This window comes from Engystomops pustulosus, chromosome 5 (assembly GCF_040894005.1).
Source record: "Engystomops pustulosus chromosome 5, aEngPut4.maternal, whole genome shotgun sequence".
NCBI classification, from domain to species: Eukaryota; Metazoa; Chordata; class Amphibia; order Anura; family Leptodactylidae; genus Engystomops; species Engystomops pustulosus.
Genome location: NC_092415.1, coordinates 48,648,993 through 48,674,138, shown reverse-complemented (window position 1 = coordinate 48,674,138; position 25,146 = coordinate 48,648,993). Strand labels below are relative to the sequence as shown.

Genomic DNA, 25,146 nt, shown 5'->3' with positions numbered 1-25,146 from the left:
GTGAGGAACATTATTTACTGGGGGGCTGTGTGTGAGGCACATTACTTATGGGGGGCTGTGTGAGGCACATTACTTATGGGGGGCTGTGTGAGGCACATTACTCACTTGGGGGCTGTGTGAGGCACATTATTTACTGGGGGGCTGTGTGTGAGGCACATTACTTATGGGGGGCTGTGTGAGGCACATTATTTACTGGGGGGCTGTGTGAGGCACATTACTCACTTGGGGGCTGTGTGAGGCACATTATTTACTGGGGGGCTGTGTGTGAGGCACATTACTTATGGGGGGCTGTGTGAGGCACATTACTTATGGGGGGCTGTGTGAGGCACATTACTTACTGGGGGGCTGTGTGAGGCACATTATTTACTGGGGGGCTGTGTGTGAGGCACATTACTTATGGGGGGCTGTGTGAGGCACATTACTTATGGGGGGCTGTGTGTGAGGCACATTACTTACTGGGGGGCTGTGTGAGGCACATTATTTACTGGGGGGCTGTGCGTGAGGCACATTACTTATGGGGGGCTGTGTGAGGCACATTACTTATGGGGGGCTGTGTGTGAGGCACATTACTTACTGGGGGGCTGTGTGAGGCACATTACTTACTGGGGGGACTGTGTGAGGCACATTACTTACTGGGGGGCTGTGCGTGAGGCACATTACTTATGGGGGGCTGTGTGAGGCACATTACTTATGGGGGGCTGTGTGTGAGGCACATTACTTACTGGGGGGCTGTGTGAGGCACATTATTTACTGGGGGGCTGTGTGTGAGGCACATTACTTATGGGGGGCTGTGTGAGGCACATTACTTATGGGGGGCTGTGTGTGAGGCACATTACTTACTGGGGGGCTGTGTGAGGCACATTACTTACTGGGGGGACTGTGTGAGGCACATTACTTACTGGGGGGCTGTGTGAGGCACATTATTTACTGAGGGGCTGTGTGTGAGGCACATTACTTATGGGGGGCTGTGTGAGGCACATTACTTATGGGGGGCTGTGTGTGAGGCACATTACTTACTGGGGGGCTGTGTGAGGCACATTACTTACTGGGGGGACTGTGTGAGGCACATTACTTACTGGGGGGCTGTGTGAGGCACATTATTTACTGGGGGGCTGTGTGAGGCACATTACTTATGGGGGGCTGTGTGAGGCACATTACTCACTTGGGGGCTGTGTGAGGCACATTATTTACTGGGGGGCTGTGTGTGAGGCACATTACTTATGGGGGGCTGTGTGAGGCACATTATTTACTGGGGGGCTGTGTGAGGCACATTACTCACTTGGGGGCTGTGTGAGGCACATTATTTACTGGGGGGCTGTGTGTGAGGCACATTACTTATGGGGGGCTGTGTGAGGCACATTACTTACTGGGGGGCTGTGTGAGGCACATTATTTACTGGGGGGCTGTGTGTGAGGCACATTACTTATGGGGGGCTGTGTGAGGCACATTACTTATGGGGGGCTGTGTGTGAGGCACATTACTTACTGGGGGGCTGTGTGAGGCACATTATTTACTGGGGGGCTGTGCGTGAGGCACATTACTTATGGGGGGCTGTGTGAGGCACATTACTTACTGGGGGGACTGTGTGAGGCACATTACTTACTGGGGGGCTGTGCGTGAGGCACATTACTTATGGGGGGCTGTGTGAGGCACATTACTTATGGGGGGCTGTGTGTGAGGCACATTACTTACTGGGGGGCTGTGTGAGGCACATTATTTACTGGGGGGCTGTGTGTGAGGCACATTACTTATGGGGGGCTGTGTGAGGCACATTACTTATGGGGGGCTGTGTGTGAGGCACATTACTTACTGGGGGGCTGTGTGAGGCACATTACTTACTGGGGGGACTGTGTGAGGCACATTACTTACTGGGGGGCTGTGTGAGGCACATTATTTACTGAGGGGCTGTGTGTGAGGCACATTACTTATGGGGGGCTGTGTGAGGCACATTACTTATGGGGGGCTGTGTGTGAGGCACATTACTTACTGGGGGGCTGTGTGAGGCACATTACTTACTGGGGGGACTGTGTGAGGCACATTACTTACTGGGGGGCTGTGTGAGGCACATTATTTACTGGGGGACTGTGTGAGGCACATTACTTACTGGGGGAGCTGTGTGAGGCACATTATTTACTGGGGGGCTGTGTGAGGCACATTATTTACTGGGGGGGCTGTGTGAGGAACATTATTTACTGGGGGGCTGTGTGTGAGGCACATTACTTATGGGGGGCTGTGTGAGGCACATTACTTATGGGGGGCTGTGTGAGGCACATTACTCACTTGGGGGCTGTGTGAGGCACATTATTTACTGGGGGGCTGTGTGTGAGGCACATTACTTATGGGGGGCTGTGTGAGGCACATTATTTACTGGGGGGCTGTGTGAGGCACATTACTCACTTGGGGGCTGTGTGAGGCACATTATTTACTGGGGGGCTGTGTGTGAGGCACATTACTTATGGGGGGCTGTGTGAGGCACATTACTTATGGGGGGCTGTGTGAGGCACATTACTTATGGGGGGCTGTGTGAGGCACATTACTTATGGGGGGCTGTGTGAGGCACATTACTTATGGGGGGCTGTGTGGGCACATTACTGGGGGGGGCTGTGTGAGGCACATTACTTACTGGGGGGCTGTGTGAGGCACATTATTTACTGGGGGGCTGTGTGTGAGGCACATTACTTATGGGGGGCTGTGTGAGGCACATTACTTATGGGGGGCTGTGTGTGAGGCACATTACTTACTGGGGGGCTGTGTGAGGCACATTATTTACTGGGGGGCTGTGCGTGAGGCACATTACTTATGGGGGGCTGTGTGAGGCACATTACTTATGGGGGGCTGTGTGTGAGGCACATTACTTACTGGGGGGCTGTGTGAGGCACATTACTTACTGGGGGGACTGTGTGAGGCACATTACTTACTGGGGGGCTGTGTGAGGCACATTATTTACTGGGGAGCTGTGTGTGAGGCACATTACTTATGGGGGGCTGTGTGAGGCACATTACTTATGGGGGGCTGTGTGTGAGGCACATTACTTACTGGGGGGCTGTGTGAGGCACATTACTTACTGGGGGGACTGTGTGAGGCACATTACTTACTGGGGGGCTGTGTGAGGCACATTATTTACTGGGGGGCTGTGTGAGGCACATTACTTACTGGGGGAGCTGTGTGAGGCACATTATTTACTGGGGGGCTGTGTGAGGCACATTATTTACTGGGGGGGCTGTGTGAGGCACATTATTTCCTGGGGGACTGTGTGAGGCACATTATTTACTGGGGGGCTGTGTGAGGCACATTATTTACTGGGGGGCTGTGTGGGCACATTACTTACTGGGGGGCTGTGTGGGGACATTACTGGGGGGCTGTGTGAGGACATTACTGGGGGGCTGTGTGAGGCACATTAGTTACTGGGGGGCTGTGTGAGGACATTACTGGTGGGCTGTGTGAGGACATTACTTATGGGGGGGCTGTGTGGGCACATTACTTACTGGGGGGGCTGTGTGGTCACATTACTTACTGGGGGACTGTGTGAGGCACATTACTTACGGGGGGGCTGTGTGGGGCACATTACTTACTGGGGGACTGTGTGGTCACATTACTTACTGGGGGGCTGTGTGGGGGACATTTCTTGGAGCGTGTTCACACATGGCACTAGGACAGGCCTCGGTTTGATCACATATATTTTCCAGTAATACACATGTGATGGGTAACACGCTCCTGGTTTTGTTTAAATGCAAGACAAACGTGTGAGCGCAGCCTTACAGTATATGGAGAGATTGTTAGGGGCGGCAGCAGGATAACACTGCCCGGGAACCAAGATGTAGGGACAATGAGGAACATAAGATGTGGTGATGGGGATTTCTCCTTTGTTCTCTGTAGCTGTATATACCAGAAGTAACCTTGTTATTGGCACAACCACATGTGATGGGGTTATGTACAGGAGGGGGCATTACTGAAAGTGCAATACACATGCATTGGGGCCCGTGCCCCGGATCTTTTACCACCCTAGCAACGCCCCTGTCGCCATAATTTGATTTAATTTTCCAGGGTTTTGATATTATTCACCCAGGATTATATTGGGAGCCACCAGAATCAATGGTAGCAGGGGATCTACACTGATAACTACGCTATATGTTTTGTTATCTAACCCTATCTCCATACATCTACCAGTTCTTCACCCCATTGCAACTAAAATCAACCATTTCATGTCCAATACAGAGCTTTCTCCTGCAAAACAAATCCTGTCATATTGAAAATCTAGTATAGTGCTCAGCTTTTTCAGTTGATATATTTGTAGTATGGACATGTCATATTGGCGCTCACACTTTAGTAGCAGGGCCACTTTTCGGTCTGCAAGCCATAGTCCATGCCTTTACATGTGGTCCATCTAACATCATATGGGGAGCAACACTCACCCTGCAGATGTTCGTAGGAAATGATGACTTTACAGCAGAAAAAGGGGGGCACGAAGCATGAGGATTATCCCTCCGCAACGTGAACATGCTCAATAGAACACTATGGGGCTGCGAGTTAGCCGCAGTTTCTTACACATTATACTCTGTCTGTCATGTTTTTATAACAAAAAACCTTTATTAACAAAACAAACTGAAAAGTAAAGAACAAGCAACAAAAGTAAAGTGCGGAGTCCAAGACAGGTCAGCATGGCAAGATACAGGTTTCCAAGGCAGGCATGGCAAAAAACAGAAGTCTAAAGCAGGGATGGCAGGATACACAGGAGTCCAAGCCAGGCAGGAAAAGATTCTTCACACATATTGTTCTTCACATACTATTGTGAAGAACACCTTTCTGCATTTATGTCTTCTGATAAGTTATCAGATGTACGGAAACATCTGCAATGTCTTCTTCACTGTGTTCATTGTGTTCACTGTGTTCTTCACTTAAATGATCCTTAATGATCCTTAAATGATCCTGTGTTCACTGTGTTTCCTTAAGTGAAAGCTTGTTCTCGAGCAGGCAAAATACTCGTCAGAGCAACGAGTCGTACGCTAATACTCGAACAAGCATCAAGCTCGGATGAGTATACTCGCTCATCTCTAGTCATGACCCTAATTACTAGCGACCCAGCCTGCCTGCAGAGGGTCATGGCAATGTCCTTGCGCATGAAGCCTAATACTGTGCCCCAATACAACCATCCTACATCAGCCATTGTTCTGTGTCTCATTACAATACCAGTAGAATAAAATAAAAATCATATAAAATAACTTTCCTCATTTAAAAATGTCTAATCCATCTTCCTAGACCATTCTTCACAATATGAAAAATGGAAAAACATTTACTTTTGAAGCCAACAGATGGTTATCAAAGAATCGTGGAAATGGAGATTTGATGTGCGAGCTTCCAGTCATTGAAAACGGAGCTGGGATTTATCCAGGTACATATCATAGACATGACTAAGACCTGTCCTTCCTCCTACAGTCTGTATGCAGAGGATCTGCTGGCGGATACGACTGTATAACCTACATGTGATTTATCCTATGCTGCTCACTCAACCATAACAATTCCTCTACAATAAATGCTGCATTTTACTTTTATTTTGCATTTGCTTATTAAGTACTGAATGGTTGTTTATGAGGCTAATAAAAATTTCTGCTCACTCCAATTTCTAATCTTCCCTTAATGAGCTGCATTTATATGTTCTGGGTCTCACAGCACAGTAACATTATATGTGCCGCTGTTAAAGAAAAACATTCTCTTTTTTTCTCACTTTATATTTGCTCTCTGGATTTCCTGTTACCGAATTTCCATTATCTTCTAACAACACTGAACTATACACTAGTAATAGATAGAGTGTAGAAGGAGGGTAAAGGGGCTGCAGCTGCAGCATCTCACCCCCCGATATGAATCCGCACACTGGGAGAGGATTTTTGACATATTTTCTCCTTTATCTCTACATAAACTCATTTTTCTTTCAAAGCTTTGTCTATCCTGGCTCACATTATGAACAAATTAAATAATCGATTAATAGATTTGGTATGAATCTGCCAACATTCTGCAGATTTTTTTCATTAGGGTTAGTATTAGGGTCAGGGGAAGGATTATCATTAGGGTTAGTCCTAGTCCTAATTCTAACCCAAACCCTAATGATAAAAAGAGAAAATTAACTAAATGAGATAGGAACTTTTTATAAAAAAAAAAAAATCAGTGTTTAAGAGAACTAATGGGTGATATATACTTCAGAACAATTCGATTCAGATCTAAACCAAATATTTAAAAACTTTGGCGAAACGTCACCAAATCTTGAGTTTTACATCTCTACAAACAATCTTGTGTAAGCTATAATGATTGCCATAATATAAACCATAGTGGGGTAATTACCTCAAATATATTTCTACAAAATCCCCCCATTTTTATAATAAGGATATAAAAGTACAGAACTGATTATATATATATATATATATATATATATATATATATATATATATATATATATATTAATGCCAACAGTGTTATTCCAACCCCAAAGTCTTAGGACTGCTCTATATAGATATGTATGAGCTTTCTTTGCTATTTGATTGTGGCAATCCAACTACTGGGACCCACCCCCAATCATGAGAATGGACAAGAATGGGGGATCATGTTCTCACTAAATGATGCTTCCTGTCGCTCCATTTAATGCTATGGGAAAATCGGAAATTGGCAAGCACAGCACTCCATAGGCAGTGCATAGAGATGGAGAGCACATGTTCAACCTGCCATTCCATCATTTAGTAAGAATTGGCTCCACCAATTAGCAAAAAATTGGCTTTTTGCGAACTGCAGGGGACTCATTCTAATGATTGGAGAAGTTCGGACGGACCCCCACCCATCAGGTTTTTATTACCATCCTGTGGATAAGGGATGACAGTGAAACTTGTGGCAACTGCTTTATGCCTGAACTAATACATTTCATGGATCACTATTACAGGTTTTGCCAAATTTAACATGACGGCTAAAGCATAAAGGAAACATTTTCCATTGATTTCAATGGTGTTCGTTGTGTAAGATCCTGGTACAGCGTGTTATCAAAGTCAGGTTAAACATGACCATATTTGACTATGATACAGTTTGGCATAAGAAGGGTCTGTCTATTATCTATGTTTGTATCTATGAACCATAAGCAGAAACATACAAGATTTGGGCAAAGCTAACACCTTGATACTGAATGCACTACACTCTCTCAATACTGAAAAGCATTACGCAGAGTTTTACATTTGATATAGTTTCATATTTATTTAGATTTACTGTTTTAGTTCCTACATTTATGTTATGCTGCTTATTCTCAATTTCATTGTTGAGCCCGTAGCCCCATAAAATCACCCAATACCTTACAATATTTCAGTCCGAAATAAAATGAAGCCTTCCTTATCTGTTCAGTGCCCTGAAAGGTACATTTTAGAATTGCTTTTCCTTTCACATTTAATTTGAGACTCTTTTGTTAATATCCGCTTTTGGAAAGAAATGACTGAATGTATTACAAATCAGCTTAGAATTCTTGTATTTCTTCATATTAGATCTGGTAGCTGTGGTTCTGCCTGCTAAACAGTAACACAAACCAAAGAAAAGACAGTAATTGCAGCTTGTAATTTATAAAGTGCCGGGTGGCTGCATGGACTGAGACATTCAAAAACAACCTCTTAAAGGAAGTCTACCACCAGGAACCCGAAAACTGAGCAACCCAACCAGAACTGGGGAGGGAGGGCATTTTTTATTTGCTTTCCGACAGTTTTTCTTTTTTTGTTTCTGCGTTTTATGCACCATATTTATGACATGGCTGCACCACAATTTAGCTTCCTTTCTGCCACACACCATTTTCTATTTTTTGTCACTCAATTTGGCCGCAGCTTTTGAATCCAAAGATTTTTCCTGCAAATCTAGTTTCCAGACACTTTTTGTACTTATGATCAGAGGACCAAAGTCCTGGCGGGGTCTGTACATATTCTCAGAAAATACCTTAGCCACTCAAGAAACCCATATCTGGACTTTCAATAAAACTTAACTTTTATTAATATATATATTGTTTTTTTTAAAAAAAGTGAAAACAGTGATTGAAAATCAAATGCAAAACACAAGTATCCAGATGTGTTGTTCTTTTATATTATTATTTATATTATTGTGTAACGGTATTGGTACAATAAAAACTGTTTAACCTTATTTCTAGGCCAGATAATCCCAGATACTGTATATACTTGAGTATATGTGCTGAAACAGTGTGCTGAAAAACCCTAACTTGGCTTATACTCGAGTCAAGAAAACAAACAAACCGTGTACTCACCTTCTGATGCATCCCCCGCCCCCCCGACCTCTACCCCCGTCCTCTTCAATCGATTGATGCTCCGGTATCTTCTCCGTGTCCCTGTGCCATCTGTCACAGGGATCGTGATGTCAGCAGCTTGCTGACGTTCTACTTTGTGTGCCGGCATAGGCGCACAGTATGATGTCAGCAAGCAGCTGACATCACCATCCCTGCGATGGACGGCGCAGAGACACAGAGAAGATACCAGAGCATCAATCGTTTGAAGAGGACATGCCAGGGGAGGGCGGCGTAAGAAGGTGAGTGCACTGTTTTTTGCTTTTTTTGTAGGCTACATACTGGCTGGCTATATACTACAGGGGGCTGGCTGGCTGTATACTACTGGGGGCTGGCTGGCTATACACTTCAGGGGGCTGGCAGGCTATATACTCCAGGGGCTGGCAGACTATATAATACTGGGGGCTGGCTGGCTATATACTGGGGAGGCTTTAACCAGTAAATTTCCCACCCTCGGCTTATACTCGAGTCAATAGGTTTTCCCATTTTTTTTGTGATGAAATTAGGGATCTTGGCTTATACTCAGGTCGGCTTATACTCGAGTATATACAGTACCTATATTTGAAGCAATAGCAGCTAGCAGCTTATATCGGTTCATATATAGCTTTGTGGCACAAGGGAATAATAACAAACACTAACAACTAACATAAAGCATAAGAAATGTCTCCCCATTCCTGAAGGTTAAATAGAACTCCTGAGACCAGCTTTTAGCTGTTCTAATTTGCTCCAAAAACTGTGCAAACAGTAAGGTTAAGGGAGACTGTAAGTGCCTTATTTTCAATGTCTATGGCAGAAGCAACTGTGAAAGTGAACGTGCCAGCATAAACTAAACTAGGAAACCAGTACAAACCCCTAAAAAGCCACCTGCTAAACTGAAAAATATTCATGAGTTCCACATTGACACAGAGGTGGAGAGCATTGAAGTCGAGCACTCCGTATATTTGCTTTGATTGACATCCCTGTATAGGGATATCTTTATCTCCCAAAGTCTTTGGACTAATAGCACTAATAGGACTCCAAGGGGCATCAATGTCTATACCGGCCAACTTCATTGAGATAAGCTACAGGAAATTTAATTAGCATATTATTTAAAAGATGCTTTTTTAATGCTTGAGAAGGAATTCTGGAGGAAGGGTGGATGGGGTTTGCATCCCTTACTTGTTCCAAGTTGTTCAGTTTTCTGTGTTATTAATATCCGCATCCACCCCCTGTTCCTAAATATTTTGGGGGGCATTTATTATTCCCTCTCCACCAGTAAACTGGATGTGTTTAGTTTTTTATTTTGTCTTTACTGCATCTTATTTACTATTTATTAAGTGTCGGTGCAGCAATATTTGACTTTTTCCGCCACTCACACCATTTCTTTTTTTTAATTGCACACTTTTAGCACAGCTTAGAAATCCCAAACACTTTTCCTGCTCTTCTAGTTTCCCAACACTATTTTTGTCACAATTTTTGGCGCACGCTTAGAGCTGCAAGAAGCTGGTGTTCTATTTCACCTTCATGAATGTGGAGACAGTTCTAAACCTTTTCCATCATGCACCAATTCATTAACTCCTTGCACCACAATCTAACATCCCAGAGTAAATTCTGATATGTTTTGTGCACCAAAAATACAGATCTTTGCCAAAATTCCTAAATAACCCAGTTTCTCTCTTAAATAAATCTTCAGAGAATGTGTTGAAAAATCCAGCACAAAGTCTGCAATGAATCTGATGTACAGATTAACCTGCGGATCAGGAAAGGAATTTGCTACGCTCATCTTCTGCTACCCCTATAATAACTGCTTGTGTCAGTCTCTTAGCCTAGATTTCTAGTCTTTACACATACTGTAGTAGATAGATTGTATACTGATGATACATGTCTGTTTTCCAGTTGTGAAATACAAGATCAATGTCTATACAGGACATTTAGAACAAGCAGGAACTGAGGCTCCGGTTTATATCTGTCTGTTTGGAGAAAGAGGAGACTCAGGAAAAAGAATTCTGTTCAGACCTGACTTGTTAAGTCCTTTCCAACAAGGACAGGTAAGTAAATTCTTTAGTTATGTTCCAATACAGGTGGTCCCCTACTTAAGAACACCCGACTTACATACGACCCCTAGTTACAAACGGACCTCTGGATGTTGGTAATTTACTGTACTTTAGTCCTAGGCTACAATAAACAGCTGTAACAGTTATCACAGGTGTCTGTAATGAAGCTTTAGTGTTAATCCTGGTTCTAATGACAACCCAACATTTTTAAAATCCAATTGTCATAGAGACCAAAAAAGTTCTGGCTGGGATTACAATGATAAAATATACAGTTCCGACTTACATACAAATTCAACTTAAGAACAAACCTACAGACCCTATCTTGTATGTAACCCGGGGACTGCCTGTATATGATTTATTATGGATTCCATTGTTAAATTTAGGCAGTACCAAAATAAAAAGGGTTTGTTTTTTCTCAGCACAGGGCACCTGCGTCACAATTATGGAGCAGACACTTATTAAATACATGTGCAAGCGCCAAAGACATTTGTTCTAGTGTAAAGGCAGACACAAAACTGGTGCAGTCACTTTAATAAATTGGGATCTCTGTAAGTTAAAACAGGCATTATCCAAATGAAACCAAAAAAGTGGGCATACAATATATTGTCACAATACCACAGCGCTCAAATCAGTGCTTCAAAAATATTTTTACATTTGAAAATCAGAAACCCTGCATATTCAAAACCACACTTTTTCAACTCATTTACCACCAAAATGCTGGGTTTAAGACAAAGCCTTGGATCAATTTTTGTCATGAGCTTTGTATTTGCCACCTATTATTTGCCCTAACATTCTTCCGCAATTTCAGAGCACCCTGTTACCTCTTAAACCACGTCCTATTGAGTAAGCCAGACCAGGTCCCACTAACCCAAGCTAATCTGTTTTACAAACTACTTTATGGGGTTTTATCAAGTTTGCTGATGAGTAATGGTCAGATTTCTTCGATCCCCACCTTTCTGAAGAATGCCCCCCATCCCAGTGATCTGGAGAATGGGGGTGTCGTTCTCCCTAATCGATGGAGTGACAGGTCGAACATGAATTCTATGGGTGCCAACCACACCACTCAGCCACTTCTCATTCACTAAAATATTATGATTTTGACTAAGCTGGAATACTTATCGGAGGAGAAGCAGTCTCATGGAGTCCTTCTCCAGTCCCAGAAGTCCTACCCTCAACCAATCAGGAGAAGGGCTCATTTAGACGGGCATGCCTACAAAAATGCAGAAGTGTGATATACATGTGCAGTCCATGTTGTACCCGCATCAGATTTTTTCATGTCACAGTTCGGAGGGGGTGAACTGTCAGAGAGTCTCTTAGAAAAGAGTCTGTGGCCCCTCTGGACCACCGCGGGAGGTGATGGAGCTAGTCACAACCTGAGACCGGAGTCTAAGTGGCACCTGGTCTGCGCCAGAGCCCACCGCAAAGCGGGAGGGTCTTGCTGCAGCGGGGTGCCACCAGGTCGTTCCACGACTGCAACTAGGCCCGCGGTGGAAGCCAAGGTACTACAGCAGGAAATGCAGAAAACAGTCCAAACCTGAGATGACAGCAGGAAACATGGAGGAACACGTGTAACACTGGCGCGGACTGAAGATACCATTGGACAGGAACCCTGGAAGGCACAGCAGGAACACGGAGAAACTATGGCAATGCAGGAACACAGAGGAACACTGGAAACACAAGGGAGGCTGGAGGGCTTTCACTAGCAGAAAATGCAGATGCAGAAGTGTCTGGGAACACTGGAAAGACTCTGGGAAGTGAGGTCTGGAAACCTTGGAAGTTCCTAGAGAATGCTAAAGTGAAGGGAGGTGCCGGATAATAAGGGCTAGCCGGATTAACGAGCTCCAATCAGGTGGACGCTGGCCCTCTAAATCTTGAAGAGCCAGCACATGCGCACTCTAGGAGCAGGAGCGCGCGGCCTAGTCGGGAGGCCGGAGCACATCCAGGAGCATGGAGAGGTGAGTCCGGGCCGGGGAGCGGGACAGCGGCAATAGGGACCGCGGCACCGAGAGGGGCACGGGTGTACCCGCGATCTGCGGCATGGATCGCGGGGACATCCGTGAGATTTCACCTTTCATGTCATCAAAAAGTACTGATGGGTTTCTAATCTACTTTCTGCCCCGCCTAGTTTTTTGCTTAGAAACATTTGAGAAAACTGACCACATACGGATGTCATCAGTGTGCCAATTTTTTGCAGACATATTGGGGCAGATTTATCAAGCAGTCTGAAAGTCAGAATATTTCCAATTGCCCATGGCAACCAATCACAGCTCCCCTTTAAAATATTCATGAGCACTGATGAAATGAAAGCTGAGCTGTGATTGGTTGCCATGGGCAACTGGAAATATTCTGACTTTCAGACTGCTTGATAAATCTGCCCCATTGAGTTACATTTATTATTTTTAGCGCAGGGTGGCGCTAGAACTGTTCCATATTTTTTAGTGGGATATAAGTTTGTGGCGCAAGGGATTAATGAATTGGCGAACGGACTAAACTGTATACAACTCCCTAGGCCAGCGTTTAGCTGGTCTGTTATTTTGCCCAAAAAAGCGCTAAAAACCGTATCAGAAATATAGAAGTGCCAGAAAAAACACTGCCAGCTTTACATTTGAAAGGCCATGATCAATGCCCCCCATTGACTTCTATAAATAAATAAAACTTTATTTATCCCAATGGAAAATTATTTGTACCTCAAGGTTCCTGACACCATTTATATCACAGAGAAAATAAACAGTACATTATATTACAATAGAACAGGAACAGATAGTACAGTAATATCCTTCTGGGGGGGGTTGGATTGAGGTGGGGGGGTTACTATATTTGGAACTTAGTTTTAGCCACTATTTGGTTTTAAAGCTTGATTGTTTTTGGGATGGAGGAGTTATGCAATGTAGAAGTGGGGAAGCACATCTGGCGGTAGCGGTTGCTTACTGTGCTCTCTTGCTGTATGATTGTGCTGTGTAATGGGAGAGTGTTGTTTGCAGAGATGGCTGCAAATTATTTTAGGCATCTGTTATGTCAGACCTCCTCAAAGGCTTTTGCGATTGTACCCTGGGCTCTCTCCGGATGACTTTATTTTAGCCTGTTCTTCTCCCTTCCATTGATGCCTCAGGGGGACGTGGTCCACATGTGAGAAATGTCCATTGTCCACATGAAGAAATAGCGCATCCTAAAACAGTCCACACAGCCATTAAAAAACATGTGATTAGACCCCTAGAAATCAATGGGTCTATATGCAAAATGTATAGTGTTTAGACGTCATAAATGAATGAATGAGCCTCCAGACAACTTAATACAACCTCCCTGAGTGGGTTAAGTCATGAAAATGGTTACAAGGCATTAAATATGCCTTATCGATAGGCTTTTTTTCAAAGTCAAATGATTTAGTGCAGTAACATGAAAGAAAAATAATTTAAGGTTGATGTTCCTCTTTCACAAACAGACATGTAGAAAAATCAATTTTCTCACGGAACGACACAGCAGTATAATACAGCCGACAATGGTAGTACAAGTAAATGAGCAGTGGATGTATTATGCAGTGGTTCCTCACATTCGACTTTGCTCTTGTTTCTTAGGTTGATGTGTTTGAAATTGAAGCTGTGTCACTCGGGAAGCTCCAGAGAGCGCTCCTCGGCTGCCGGGCCAATCACAAGTCACAGTACTGGTATTGTGAGAAAGTAATCATCAGGGAGCAGGGCCAACTCTCTGAATATATCTTCAATTGTGAGAGGTAACATTATTCATACCATCACAATTCTACTTTGTGCATTTCTAAATGCTGTATATCTGTATTCCCTCAAGGATACTTATATGTTTGATGTCAGTTTTATGGAATCTGAACCGACCAATATTCCAGAGCCTGTGTGTCACAATACAGGTTTTCAGTAGTATTTGCACTTTCATTTCCTTAAGATCTTTCGGCTTGTCACATGGGCATTCATTCTTTCAACACATTTATTTTTTAAGCTCAGAATAAAAATTTCCATTTTAACCCTGCCGAGACCCACAGTGTTATACATAATAGTATAGCAAACCTCAGCTGTTAGGAAGGATTGTCAAGTACCCAAAGAGTACATCAAGTACCCCAAAACTGCATTTCTAATGCTTCATTCTCATGTGCACAATATGGCTCAATCATCATGGTTACTACGGGACCACAGCGAACATTATATAGCTGCATGTTGGCATAATGCAGCCAACACCCACCATGTATGAAGAGGGCTCAGCCTGTGAGCTCTCTTCATACATCCTTAAGGCATTATGGCGTACATGTACATTGGAATGCGTTGAAGGGTTAAACAGGAAGCTTCATTGCTTTTTTCTATGCATAGAAATCTGTCCCTGGTCATGTGATGTCACACAGGTGCACAGCTCGTAATATTACACAACTCTGATTACTCTCTGTGATATAACGAGCCGCACACCTGTGTGACATGACATGACTATGGACCGGTCTTTATCCACAGGAAATAAACAATGACAGTAAGCAGAGAAGGAAACCATAAGGAATCGAGGCGGAAAGTATCAATTATCAAACTAGCTCTTGTGTCCCCCCTTCATCCTCATAGACTGTAAGCTCTTGTGTCAACCCCCCATCCTCATAGACTGTAAGCTCTTGTGTCACCCCCTCATCTTCATAGACTGTAAGCTCTTGTGTCACCCCCTCATCCTCATAGACTGTAAGCTCTTGTGTCACCTCCTCATCCTCATAGACTGTAAGCTCTTGTGTCACCTCCTCATCCCCATAGACTGTAAGCTCTTGTGTTACCCCGTCATCCTCATAGAATGTAAGCTCTTGTGTCACCTCCTCATCCTCATAGACTGTAAGCTCTTATGTCTTCCCTCAGCCTCATAGACTGTAAGCTCTTGTGTAACCCCCTCATCCTCATATACTGTAAGGTCTTGTGTCACCCTCTCATCCTCATAGACTGTAAGCTCTTGTGTCACGTCCTCATCCTCATAGACTGTAAGCTCTTGTGTCACGTCCTCATCCTCCTAGACTGTAAGCTCTTGTGTCACGTCCTCATCCTCCTAGACTGTAAGCTCTTGTGTCACGTCCTCATCCTCATAGACTGTAAGCTCTTGTCACCCCCTCATCCTCATAGACTGTAAGCTCTTGTTTCCCCCCTCATCCTCATAGACTGTAAGCTCTTGTGCCACCCCCTCATCCTCATAGACTGTAAGTTCTTGTGTCACACCCTTATCCTCATAAACTGTAAGCTCTTGTTTCCCCCCTCATCCTCATAGACTGTAAGCTCTTGTGTCACCCTCATCCTCATAGACTGTAAGCTCTTGTTTCCCCCCTCATCCTCATAGACTGTAAGCTCTTGTGTCATCCCCTCATCCTCATAGACTGTAAGCTCTTTTGTCACCCCTTCATCCTCATAGACTGTAAGCTCTTGTGTCACCCCCTCATCCTCATAGACTGTAAGCTCTTGTGTCATCCCTTCATCCTCATAGAGTGTTAGCTCTCGTATCACCCCCTTATCCTCATAGACTGTAAGCTCTAGTGTCACCCCCTCATCCTCATAGACTGTAAGCTTTTGTGTTTCCCCCTCATCCTCATAGACAGTAAGCTCTTGTGTCACCCCTCATCCCCATAGACTGTAAGCTCTTGTGTCACCCCCTCATCCTCATAGACAGTAAGCTCTTGTGTCATCCCTTCATCCTCATAGAGTGTTAGCTCTCGTGTCATCCCTTCATCCTCATAGATTGTAAGCTTTTGTGTTTCCCCCTCATCCTCATCCTCATAGACTGTAAGCTCTTGTCAGGGCCCTCACTCCTATTGTTCCATATGACTGTTTGTACTGTAATATTATATTTGTATATGACCCCTAATATTTGTGAAGTGCTGCTGAATATGATGGCGCTATATAAATAAAGATTATTATTATTATTATTTACACCTTATAAAAGGTTATACATTTTTCTCACAGCCGTAAGTAAAATGTATCATTTCTTCTTTGTATAGGTGGCTTCCATATATGTCTCAAGGATCTCTTCATTCTGAGGTTGAATTGTTGAAGCAAGGTAAACATTTCAAATAGAGAATATAATTTTGCTATTTATTATGTAGTTTAAGGAATTTTTATCGGTGGCTTATGATCAGGGTAAGTCGCCCTTCACAAAAATGAACCAAAAATGGATTAAAAAAAGTTATGTTCGCCAAAATGGCACCAATGAAAGAACAACTCAACACTAAATAAGCCCTAAACCAGCTCTGTCAACCGAAAAATACCAAAGTTATTTCCCGGAAAACATGATGATACTAAAACAAATTAGATTTTTTCTATATTAGTTTTTCTTCAGTAAAATTCTAAAGATATATTAAAAACTATATAAATGAACTGAAATCACCATAATCCTAGTGATTCATAGAATAAAGCTAACATATTATTTTATGGTCCAGTGAACGGCCCAAAAATATGCAAAAAAATCCGAAACCAGAATTAATGATTTTCTTTTACTCCATATATTCAAGAGTTAATCAAATTTCATCAGTAAGCTAAAGTAAAGTATTTGTAAAGTGCATCTAATCTCTCAGAAAATAAGCTCTTATATGTCCAAATTGCCAAAAAAAATTAAGATTGTAAAGCCAATAAAAAAGGACAATGCATAATCTGCCCTTCAATGCCCTGGCGTGTGCCCATACAGCAGGTTACCACCATATATGGGGTGTTATTATACTCGGGTGACATTGGATATCAAATCTTGTGGAACGTTGTGGTATTTCTCACTCAACTGAGAATTTGTAAATTTTTGGAAAATACATTCATTTAGCCAAAAAAAATTAAAATTTTAAAATTGCTCCTGATTTTGTTTTAACACCTGTAAAACAACTAAAGGTTTTATAAACTTCATTTTTTTAAAAAACGTTGAGGGATGAAGTTTCTAAAATGGTGGGGTTTAGCTATTATTTGGGCCTCCCTAAGTCACTTGAAAAAGCTGACCAGGTCCCTCAAAAGCATGATTTCATATTTTTTTATGAAAATTTGAAAAATCGCACCTATGTTCTATGACTCATAAAATCCTACAAAAATGAAAGGACATAAAGTAGACATTTGGTAAATGTTAGTTATAAAGTTATTTTGGTGTTATGACTATGAGTCATAAGGCATTTTTAAAATGGTGGCAGGTTCACTTCAACACATGCTGTGGAGTCCAGTAGACAGTCCTAATTATTAACATCTACAGCTGTCAATCGCTGTCATAACCAGACATTCAAATGAATGATGTATAAGGTATACTAAATGTATTTAATTAAACTATCTGTAATCTGACTATTCCTAGTATTGTGAAATGCACAGATATGGGGATGACGTGTCACCCATGTGGTGTGAAACCTTGTGCTGAGCAGTGCAGAGTGAGGTCATTGTAAATGACAGCTGAGAAAGCACCACAAAGCTCTATGAGCTGGAGTGTAAAGCAATCAGAGCCTGAAAGCTGAGAAATACATCAGATACTATATAGGATGAGGAAGAGGCTTTCCATATATATATATATATATATATATATATATATATATATATATATATATATATATATTAAAAAGAAAGAAAAAATAGTAGCACAGTCCTTAGAACAGAATGTTATGGGTGCTATCCTCACTTTCACCAGCCTCAGTTCAATAGGTATCCAAAAAATGAAGACAGGCAGCACTCCAAAGTAGTGAAAAAACTTGAGTGTTTATTCCACCTCCCGCAACGTTTCGGCTGTACTCTCAGCCTTTGTCAAGCAATGTGTGTCAGGATATCCACAAGTATATATAGTCGCCGTGTAATGACATCATACATAAAAGCAAACATTGCATATACATAGAAAATATACAATCATGTGCATCATCAATCCATTTTTAAGCAATATGTGGACAATATATAAGCAAATCATAAAGTGATCCATTTACAATACCATGTAAACATGTGCCATAGTGTATCAATATATATATTCATATTATTACTGGTAATTAGAGATGAGCGAGCACTAAAATGCTCGGGTACTCGTTATTCGAGACGAACTTTTCCCGATGCTCGAGTGCTCGTCTCGAATAACGAGCCCCATTGAAGTCAATGAGAGACTCGAGCATTTTTCAAGGGGACCAAGGCTCTGCACAGGGAAGCTTGGCCAAACACCTGGGAACCTCAGAAAAGGATGGAAACACCACAGAAATGGACAGGAAACAGCAGGGGCAGCATGCATGGATGCCTCTGAGGCTGCTTAATCACACCATCATGCCAAAATTATGGGCAACAGCATGGCCATGACAGAGTGACCGAATGAGGCTAGATAGCATCTAAAACATCCAATAATTGACCCTAACACTATAGGGGACGGCATGCAGAGGCAGAGGCAGCAGTGGCAGGCTAGAGAGTCTCATGGCGACATACCCGAAATGGACTCAGGTTTCACCAAAGGAGGTGAAATGATTTCCTATGTGAACAAAAGGTTGACGGTATATTTAGTCGATAACACAGCATGGTGGCGACATAGTGACCAAGTTCCATAACGTATCTGGTGAAACACCCGAAAAATGAGCCTGACACAGCTCTTTTGATAAGGGGACAACATGTGGAGGCAGCCATGGAGACGACTTCCATGATTAAGAGCGACAGTATGGGGCATTCATATTGCGCTGCTATGATTGCAACTTCAGGTCTCCAGCATGGCGGCGACAGATGGGCCGAGTTCCACTATGTATCTGGTGAAACACCTGAAAATTCTGCCTGACACAGCTCGTTTGATAAGGGGATGATGTGCTGCATATCCTCTCGTGCTCCAGCGTCTGGGGTATAGAGAGTTGAAATGAGACATTGGTGGACGCTGTGGAGGATCGTGGAGGCAAAATGGACAGGAAACAGCAGGGGCAGCATGCATGGATGCCTCTGAGGCTGCCTAATCTTGGGATGGAGCTGGCGGTCCACTGCCAGGCGAGCTTTCGCCTGTCCAAGCCCCTGTCTCTCGGCTCCTCCCCACCCAAAATGGGCCTGGGGGCCAGAAGCGTTTACTTTGAAAAAATTATAATTTTCAAAGCAGGACGGGTCGTTTGAATATTTCACCTAGGAATAATGGAATAGCATAGTGGTTCTATTTTTAATTGTTTTTACGGAAATGGTTCCATGATTAAGAGCGACAGTATGGGGCATCCATATTGCGCTGCTATGATTGCAACTTCAGGTCTCCAGCATGGCGGCGACGGAATGGCCGCGTTCCACTATGTATCTGGTGAAACACCTGAAAATTCTGCCTGACACAGCTCGTTTGATAAGGGGACGATGTATGGAGGCAGTGAACTAGTAGTAGATTAAAGGTGCTGCAGTTAAAACTATGTTAGTTGGATCTTGAGACAGAGATGGCGCTCCGCTGCCAGGCGAGCTTTCGCCAATCCAAGCCTCTGTCTCTAGGCTACTCCCCAAACAGCACTTCTAAGAACCTTTTGTATAAGATCAAGTGTAGTAGCGTTCTTATAAGTTTAGGATATGGCGGGTGAGGGGAATGTAAACAGATGCGCAAGAAGCGCTGAAATAATATTGGTAAATGATAAAAGTTTGCCAGTATATTTTGTGGATTACACAGCAGGGTGGCGACAAAGTTAACAAGTTTGATGTGGAAGCCATGAAAACAACCCAAAATTCTGCCCGACACAGCTCGTTTGATAAGGGGACGATGTATGGAGGCGGTGAACTAGAAGTAGATTAAAGGTGCTGCAGTTAAAACTATGTTAGTTGGATCTTGAGACGGAGATGGCGCTCCGCTGCCAGGCGAGCTTTCGCCAATCCAAGCCTCTGTCTCTAGGCTACTCCCCAAACAGCACTTCTAAGAACCTTTTGTATAAGATCAAGTGTAGTAGCGTTCTTATAAGTTTAGGATATGGCGGGTGAGGGGAATGTAAACAGATGCGCAAGAAGCGCTGAAATAATATTGGTAAATGATAAAAGTTTGCCAGTATATTTTGTGGATTACACAGCAGGGTGGCGACAAAGTTAACAAGTTTGATGTGGAATCCATGAAAACAACCCAAAATTCTGCCTGACACAGTTCGTTTGATAAGGAGACCATGTATGGAGGCAGCTATATGGACGACTTTTGGAGGCAGCTATGGTGATGATGTGTGGAGGTATCAATGGAGACAACGTGTGGAGCCAGCTAAAAAGACGACATGTGGAGGCTGCTATGGAGACAATTTAATTTGGACAGTCCCTGTATGTGGCAGTCCAAAAAAGTTTTCAAACCAGAGGAGCAGGTAGGTGGTCCTCCAGAAAAATTAAATAAATTGAGTGCCTGTATGTGGCAGTCCAAAAAAGTTTTCAAACCAGAGGAGCAGGTAGGTGGTCCTCCAGAAAAATTAAATAAATTGAGTGCCTGTATGTGGCAGTCCAAAAAAGTTTTCAAACCAGAGGAGCAGGTAGGTGGTCCTCCAGAAAAATTAAATAGATTTAGTGCCTGTATGTGGCACTCCCAAAAATTGCTTAAAACAGAGGACCGGGTAGGTGGCCCTCCAGAAAAATTAAATGCATAGAGTACTATAGCTAGAGCCAGTTGGCCCTGGCAAAAAATAGCCAGTTTCCTATACTTTAGTGTACAAAGAGGAGGAGAAGGAGGACAATGAGGAGGAGGAGTGCATACATTATTCAGGTTGAGCTTCTTTCACCTGTTGGAGAATTAAAATCCGGAGAAATCCAGGCTTTATTCATCTTGATAAGCGTCAGCCTGTCAGCGCTGTCAGTCGACAGGCGTGTACGCTTATCGGTGATGATACCACCAGCTGCACTGAAAACCCGCTCAGACAACACGCTAGCGGCAGGGCAGGAAAAACCTCCAAGGCGTACAGCGCCAGTTCGTGCCACATGTCCAGCTTTGAAACCCAGTAGTTGTAGGGAGCTGTGTGATCATTTAGGACGATGGTATGGTCAGCTACGTACTCCCTCACCATCTTTCTGTAAAGATCAGCCCTACTCTGCCGAGACAGGGGACAGGTGACAGTGTCTTGCTGGGGTGACATAAAACTGGCAAAGGCCTTGTAAAGCGTACCCCTGCCAGTGCTGGACAAGCTGCCAGCTCGCCTACTCTCCCTTGCTACTTGTCCCGCAGAAGTACGCCCTCTGCCGCTAGCGCTGTCAGAAGGGAAATACTGTTTCAGCTTGTGCACCAGGGCCTGCTGGTATTCATGCATTCTCACACTCCTTTCCTCTCCAGGGATGAGAGTGGAAAGATTTTGCTTGTACCGTGGGTCCAGGAGAGTGAATACCCAGTAATCGGTGCTGGAATAAATTCTTTGAACGCGAGGATCACGGGATAGGCAGCCTAGCATGAAATCTGCCATATGTGCCAGAGTCCCAACGCGCAAAAATTCACTCCCCTCACTGGCCTGACTGCCCATTTCCTCCTCCTCCAACTCCTCTTCATCTGCCCATACACGCTGAACAGTGAAGGACTGAACAATGGTCCCCTCTTCTGTCTCGCCAACATTCTCCTCCTCTTCCTCCTCATCCTCCTCCACCTCCTCCGATATGCGCTGAGAAACAGACCTAAGGGTGTTTTGGCTATCAACAAGGGAATCTTCTTCCCCCGTCTCTTGTGACGAGCGCAAAGCTTCCGACTTCATGCTGACCAGAGAGTTTTTCAACAGGCCAAGCAGCGGGATGGTGAGGCTGATGATGGCGGCATCGCCACTGACCATCTGTGTTGACTCCTAAAAGTTACTCAGCACCTGACAGATATCAGACATCCACGTCCACTCCTCATTGTAGACTTGAGGAAGCTGACTGACCTGACTACCAGTTCTGGTGGAAGTTGACATCTGGCAGTCTACAATCGCTCTGCGCTGCTGGTAAACTCTGGATAACATGGTTAATGTTGAATTCCACCTCGTGGGCACGTCGCACAACAGTCGGTGAGCGGGCAGTTGGAGGCGGCGCTGCGCTGCCCTGAGAGTGGCAGCATCTGTGCTGGACTTCCTGAAATGCGCACAGATGCGGCGCACCTTTGTGAGCAAATCAGACAGATTGGGGTATGTCTTGAGGAAACGCTGAACTATGAGATTTAACACATGGGCCAGGCATGGCACATGTGTCAGTCTGCCGAGTTGCAGAGCCGCCACCAGGTTACGGCCGTTGTCACACACAACCATGCCTGGCTTCAGGTTTAGCGGTGCCAGCCACAGATCAGTCTGCGCCGTGATGCCCTGTAATAGCTCTTGGGCGGTGTGCCTTTTATCGCCTAGGCTCAGCAGTTTGAGCACCGCCTGCTGTCGCTTAGCAATGGCACTGCTGCTGTGCCTAGAGCTACCGACTGATGGCGCCATGCCCACGGATGGTAATTCGGAGGAGGAGGAGGTGGAGGAGGGGTGGGAGGAGGAGGAGGCATAGTAGGCCTTTGAGACCTGGACCGAGGTAGGCCCCGCAATCCTCGGCGTTGGCAGTATATGAGCAGCCCCAGGGTCAGACTCGGTCCCAGCCTCCACCAAGTTAACCCAATGTGCCGTCAGCGACATATAGTGGCCCTCCCCGGCAGCACTCGTCCACGTGTCCGTGGTCAGGTGGACCTTGTCAGAAACGGCGTTGGTCAGGGCACGGATGATGTTCTCTGACACGTGCTTGTGCAGGGCTGGGACGGCACATCGGGAAAAGTAGTGGCGGCTGGGGACCGAATACCGAGGGGCGGCCGGCGCCATGAGGTTTCGAAAGGCCTCGGTCTCTACCAGCCTATAGGGCAGCATCTCCAGGCTAAGCAACTTGGAGATGTGGACGTTGAGGGCTTGGGCGTGTGGGTGGGTTGCGCTATACTTCCTTTTGCGCTCCAGCGTCTGGGGTATGGAGAGCTGAACGCTGGTGGATGCTATGGAGGATCGTAGAGGCGAAGATGGGGTTTTCGCACGGGAGGTGTTTGGGCCGTAGTCCTGGGCAGGGGGCTGACTAGCAGATGACACAGGGGAAGGAGCAGTGGTGTGCCCGGCCGGAGGTGAACGGGCTTGGTGCCATTGAGTGGGGTGTTTAGCATTCATATGCCTGCGCATACTGGTGGTAGTTAAGCTAGTAGTGGTGGAACCCCTGCTGATCCTGGTTTGGCAAAGGTTGCACACCACAGTCCGTTGGTCATCCGGTGTTTCTTTAAAGAACCTCCAGACTTCTGAAAATCTAGCCCTCGCCACAGGAGCTTGACTACGGGCAACATTTGGCGCTGATGCACCAGCTCTGGCCCTGCCTCTCCGTCTGGCCCCACCACTGCCTCTTCCAACCTGTTCTGCTATAGGACTCGCCTCCGTCTCAGAAGCACTGTGTTCACCCGGCCTATCAACCCAGCTTGGGTCTGTCACCTCATCATCCTCCGATCCCTCAGTCTGCTCCCCCCTCGGACTTCCTGCCCTGACAACAACTTCACCACTGTCTGACAACCGTGTCTCCTCATCGTCCGACACCTCTTTACACACTTCTTCCACTACGTCAATAATGTCATCATCACCCACAGACTGCGACTGGTGGAAAACCTGGGCATCGGAAAATTGCTCAGCAGCAACCGGACAAGTGGTTTGTGACTGTGGGAAGGGTCCAGAAAACAGTTCCTCAGAGTATGCCGCTTCAAATGCCAAATTTAGCTGGAAGGGGGCAGACTGGGGGGAAGGAGGCTGAGGTGGAGGAGCCGGAGGAGTGCTGATTTCGGTGACATGGGTGGACTGCGTGGAAGACTGACTGGTGGACAAATGGCTAGAAGCATTGTCCGCAATCCACGACATCACCTCTTCGCACTGTTCTGGCCTCAACAGTGCTCTACCACGAGTCCCAGTAACTTCAGACATGATGAACCTAGGGAGTGTAGCTCTGCGGCGTTCCCCTGCTCCCTCATCAGCAGGTGGTGTCTCACCCCGCCCAGGACCACGGCCTCTGACCCCTGCAGTAGTTGGACGCCCGCGTCCACGCCCTCGTCCTCTACCCCTAGCCCTCGGGTTAAACATTTTCCAAATTAAAGTGTAAACTTTAAAAAAATTTTTTTTTTTGTGTTTATTTTTTTTTTATTTATTTTTTTTTTTTTTAACAAAACGATGCTATCCTATTGCTATGGCTAGTTTCTAACCTACACTGACAGCACACAACTGGATTTTGTGCTTTGCAAGATGAGTTTGAGCTATAAAATTAAATAAAGGTAAAAAAAAATAAATAAATCAGCAGACTCTGCCTAATTCTACTCAAACCCCTAATAAATTGTCCCACTTCGGTGTTTGAGGTGGATATGCGTGTCACTAAGAGCTAAACACAACGGTCGCAGGTCTCCCAGCAAATTCCTCACAGTATGGTACTAGCTGCACTACTAGTGCCAGCAAGGCCAGCCACAAGCAAACAAAAAAAGGGAAATATAACGCTATTGTAGGCCTAAGTAAGCCGTTGGGGTTCTCCTTTGGCTATTTTGTAGCCTACAATGAGAGCACACTGCTTTGCAAGATGAGTTTGAGCTATAAAATGAAATAAAGGTAAAAAAAAAAAATAAATCAGCAGACTCTGCCTAATTCTAATCAAACCCCTAATAAATTGTCCCACTACGGTGTTTGAGGTGGATATGCGTGTCACTAAGAGCTAAACACAACGGTAGCAAGTCCCCCTACAAATTCCTCACAATATGGTACTAGCTGCACTACTAGTGCCAGCAAGCCCAGCCACAAGCAAATAATAAAAAAAAAAGTATAACGTTATTGTAGCCCTAAGAAGGGCTGTTGGGTTCTTGTAGAATCACTCCTGCCTAACACTATTCTAATAGAACACCCTAACGCTTTCCCTGACCAGCAGCTCTCTCCCTAGCGGCATCCAGACACAGAATGATCCGAGC

The 25,146-nt window shown here is 44.7% G+C and overlaps 1 protein-coding gene across 4 annotated transcripts in view; it reads left to right on the top strand.

Moving 5' to 3' along the window:
• Window positions 1–25,146, top strand: part of RP1 (RP1 axonemal microtubule associated) — a 312,070-nt gene that overhangs the window by 101,435 nt on the left and 185,489 nt on the right. For all 4 annotated transcript variants that reach the window (XM_072151901.1, XM_072151900.1, XM_072151899.1 and 1 more), the window contains exons 20-23: window positions 5,257–5,389; window positions 10,181–10,332; window positions 13,911–14,065; window positions 16,307–16,365. In XM_072151901.1, the coding sequence (XP_072008002.1) occupies window positions 5,257–5,389; window positions 10,181–10,332; window positions 13,911–14,065; window positions 16,307–16,365 (499 nt within the window). The remainder of the gene's footprint in view (window positions 1–5,256; window positions 5,390–10,180; window positions 10,333–13,910; window positions 14,066–16,306; window positions 16,366–25,146) is intronic.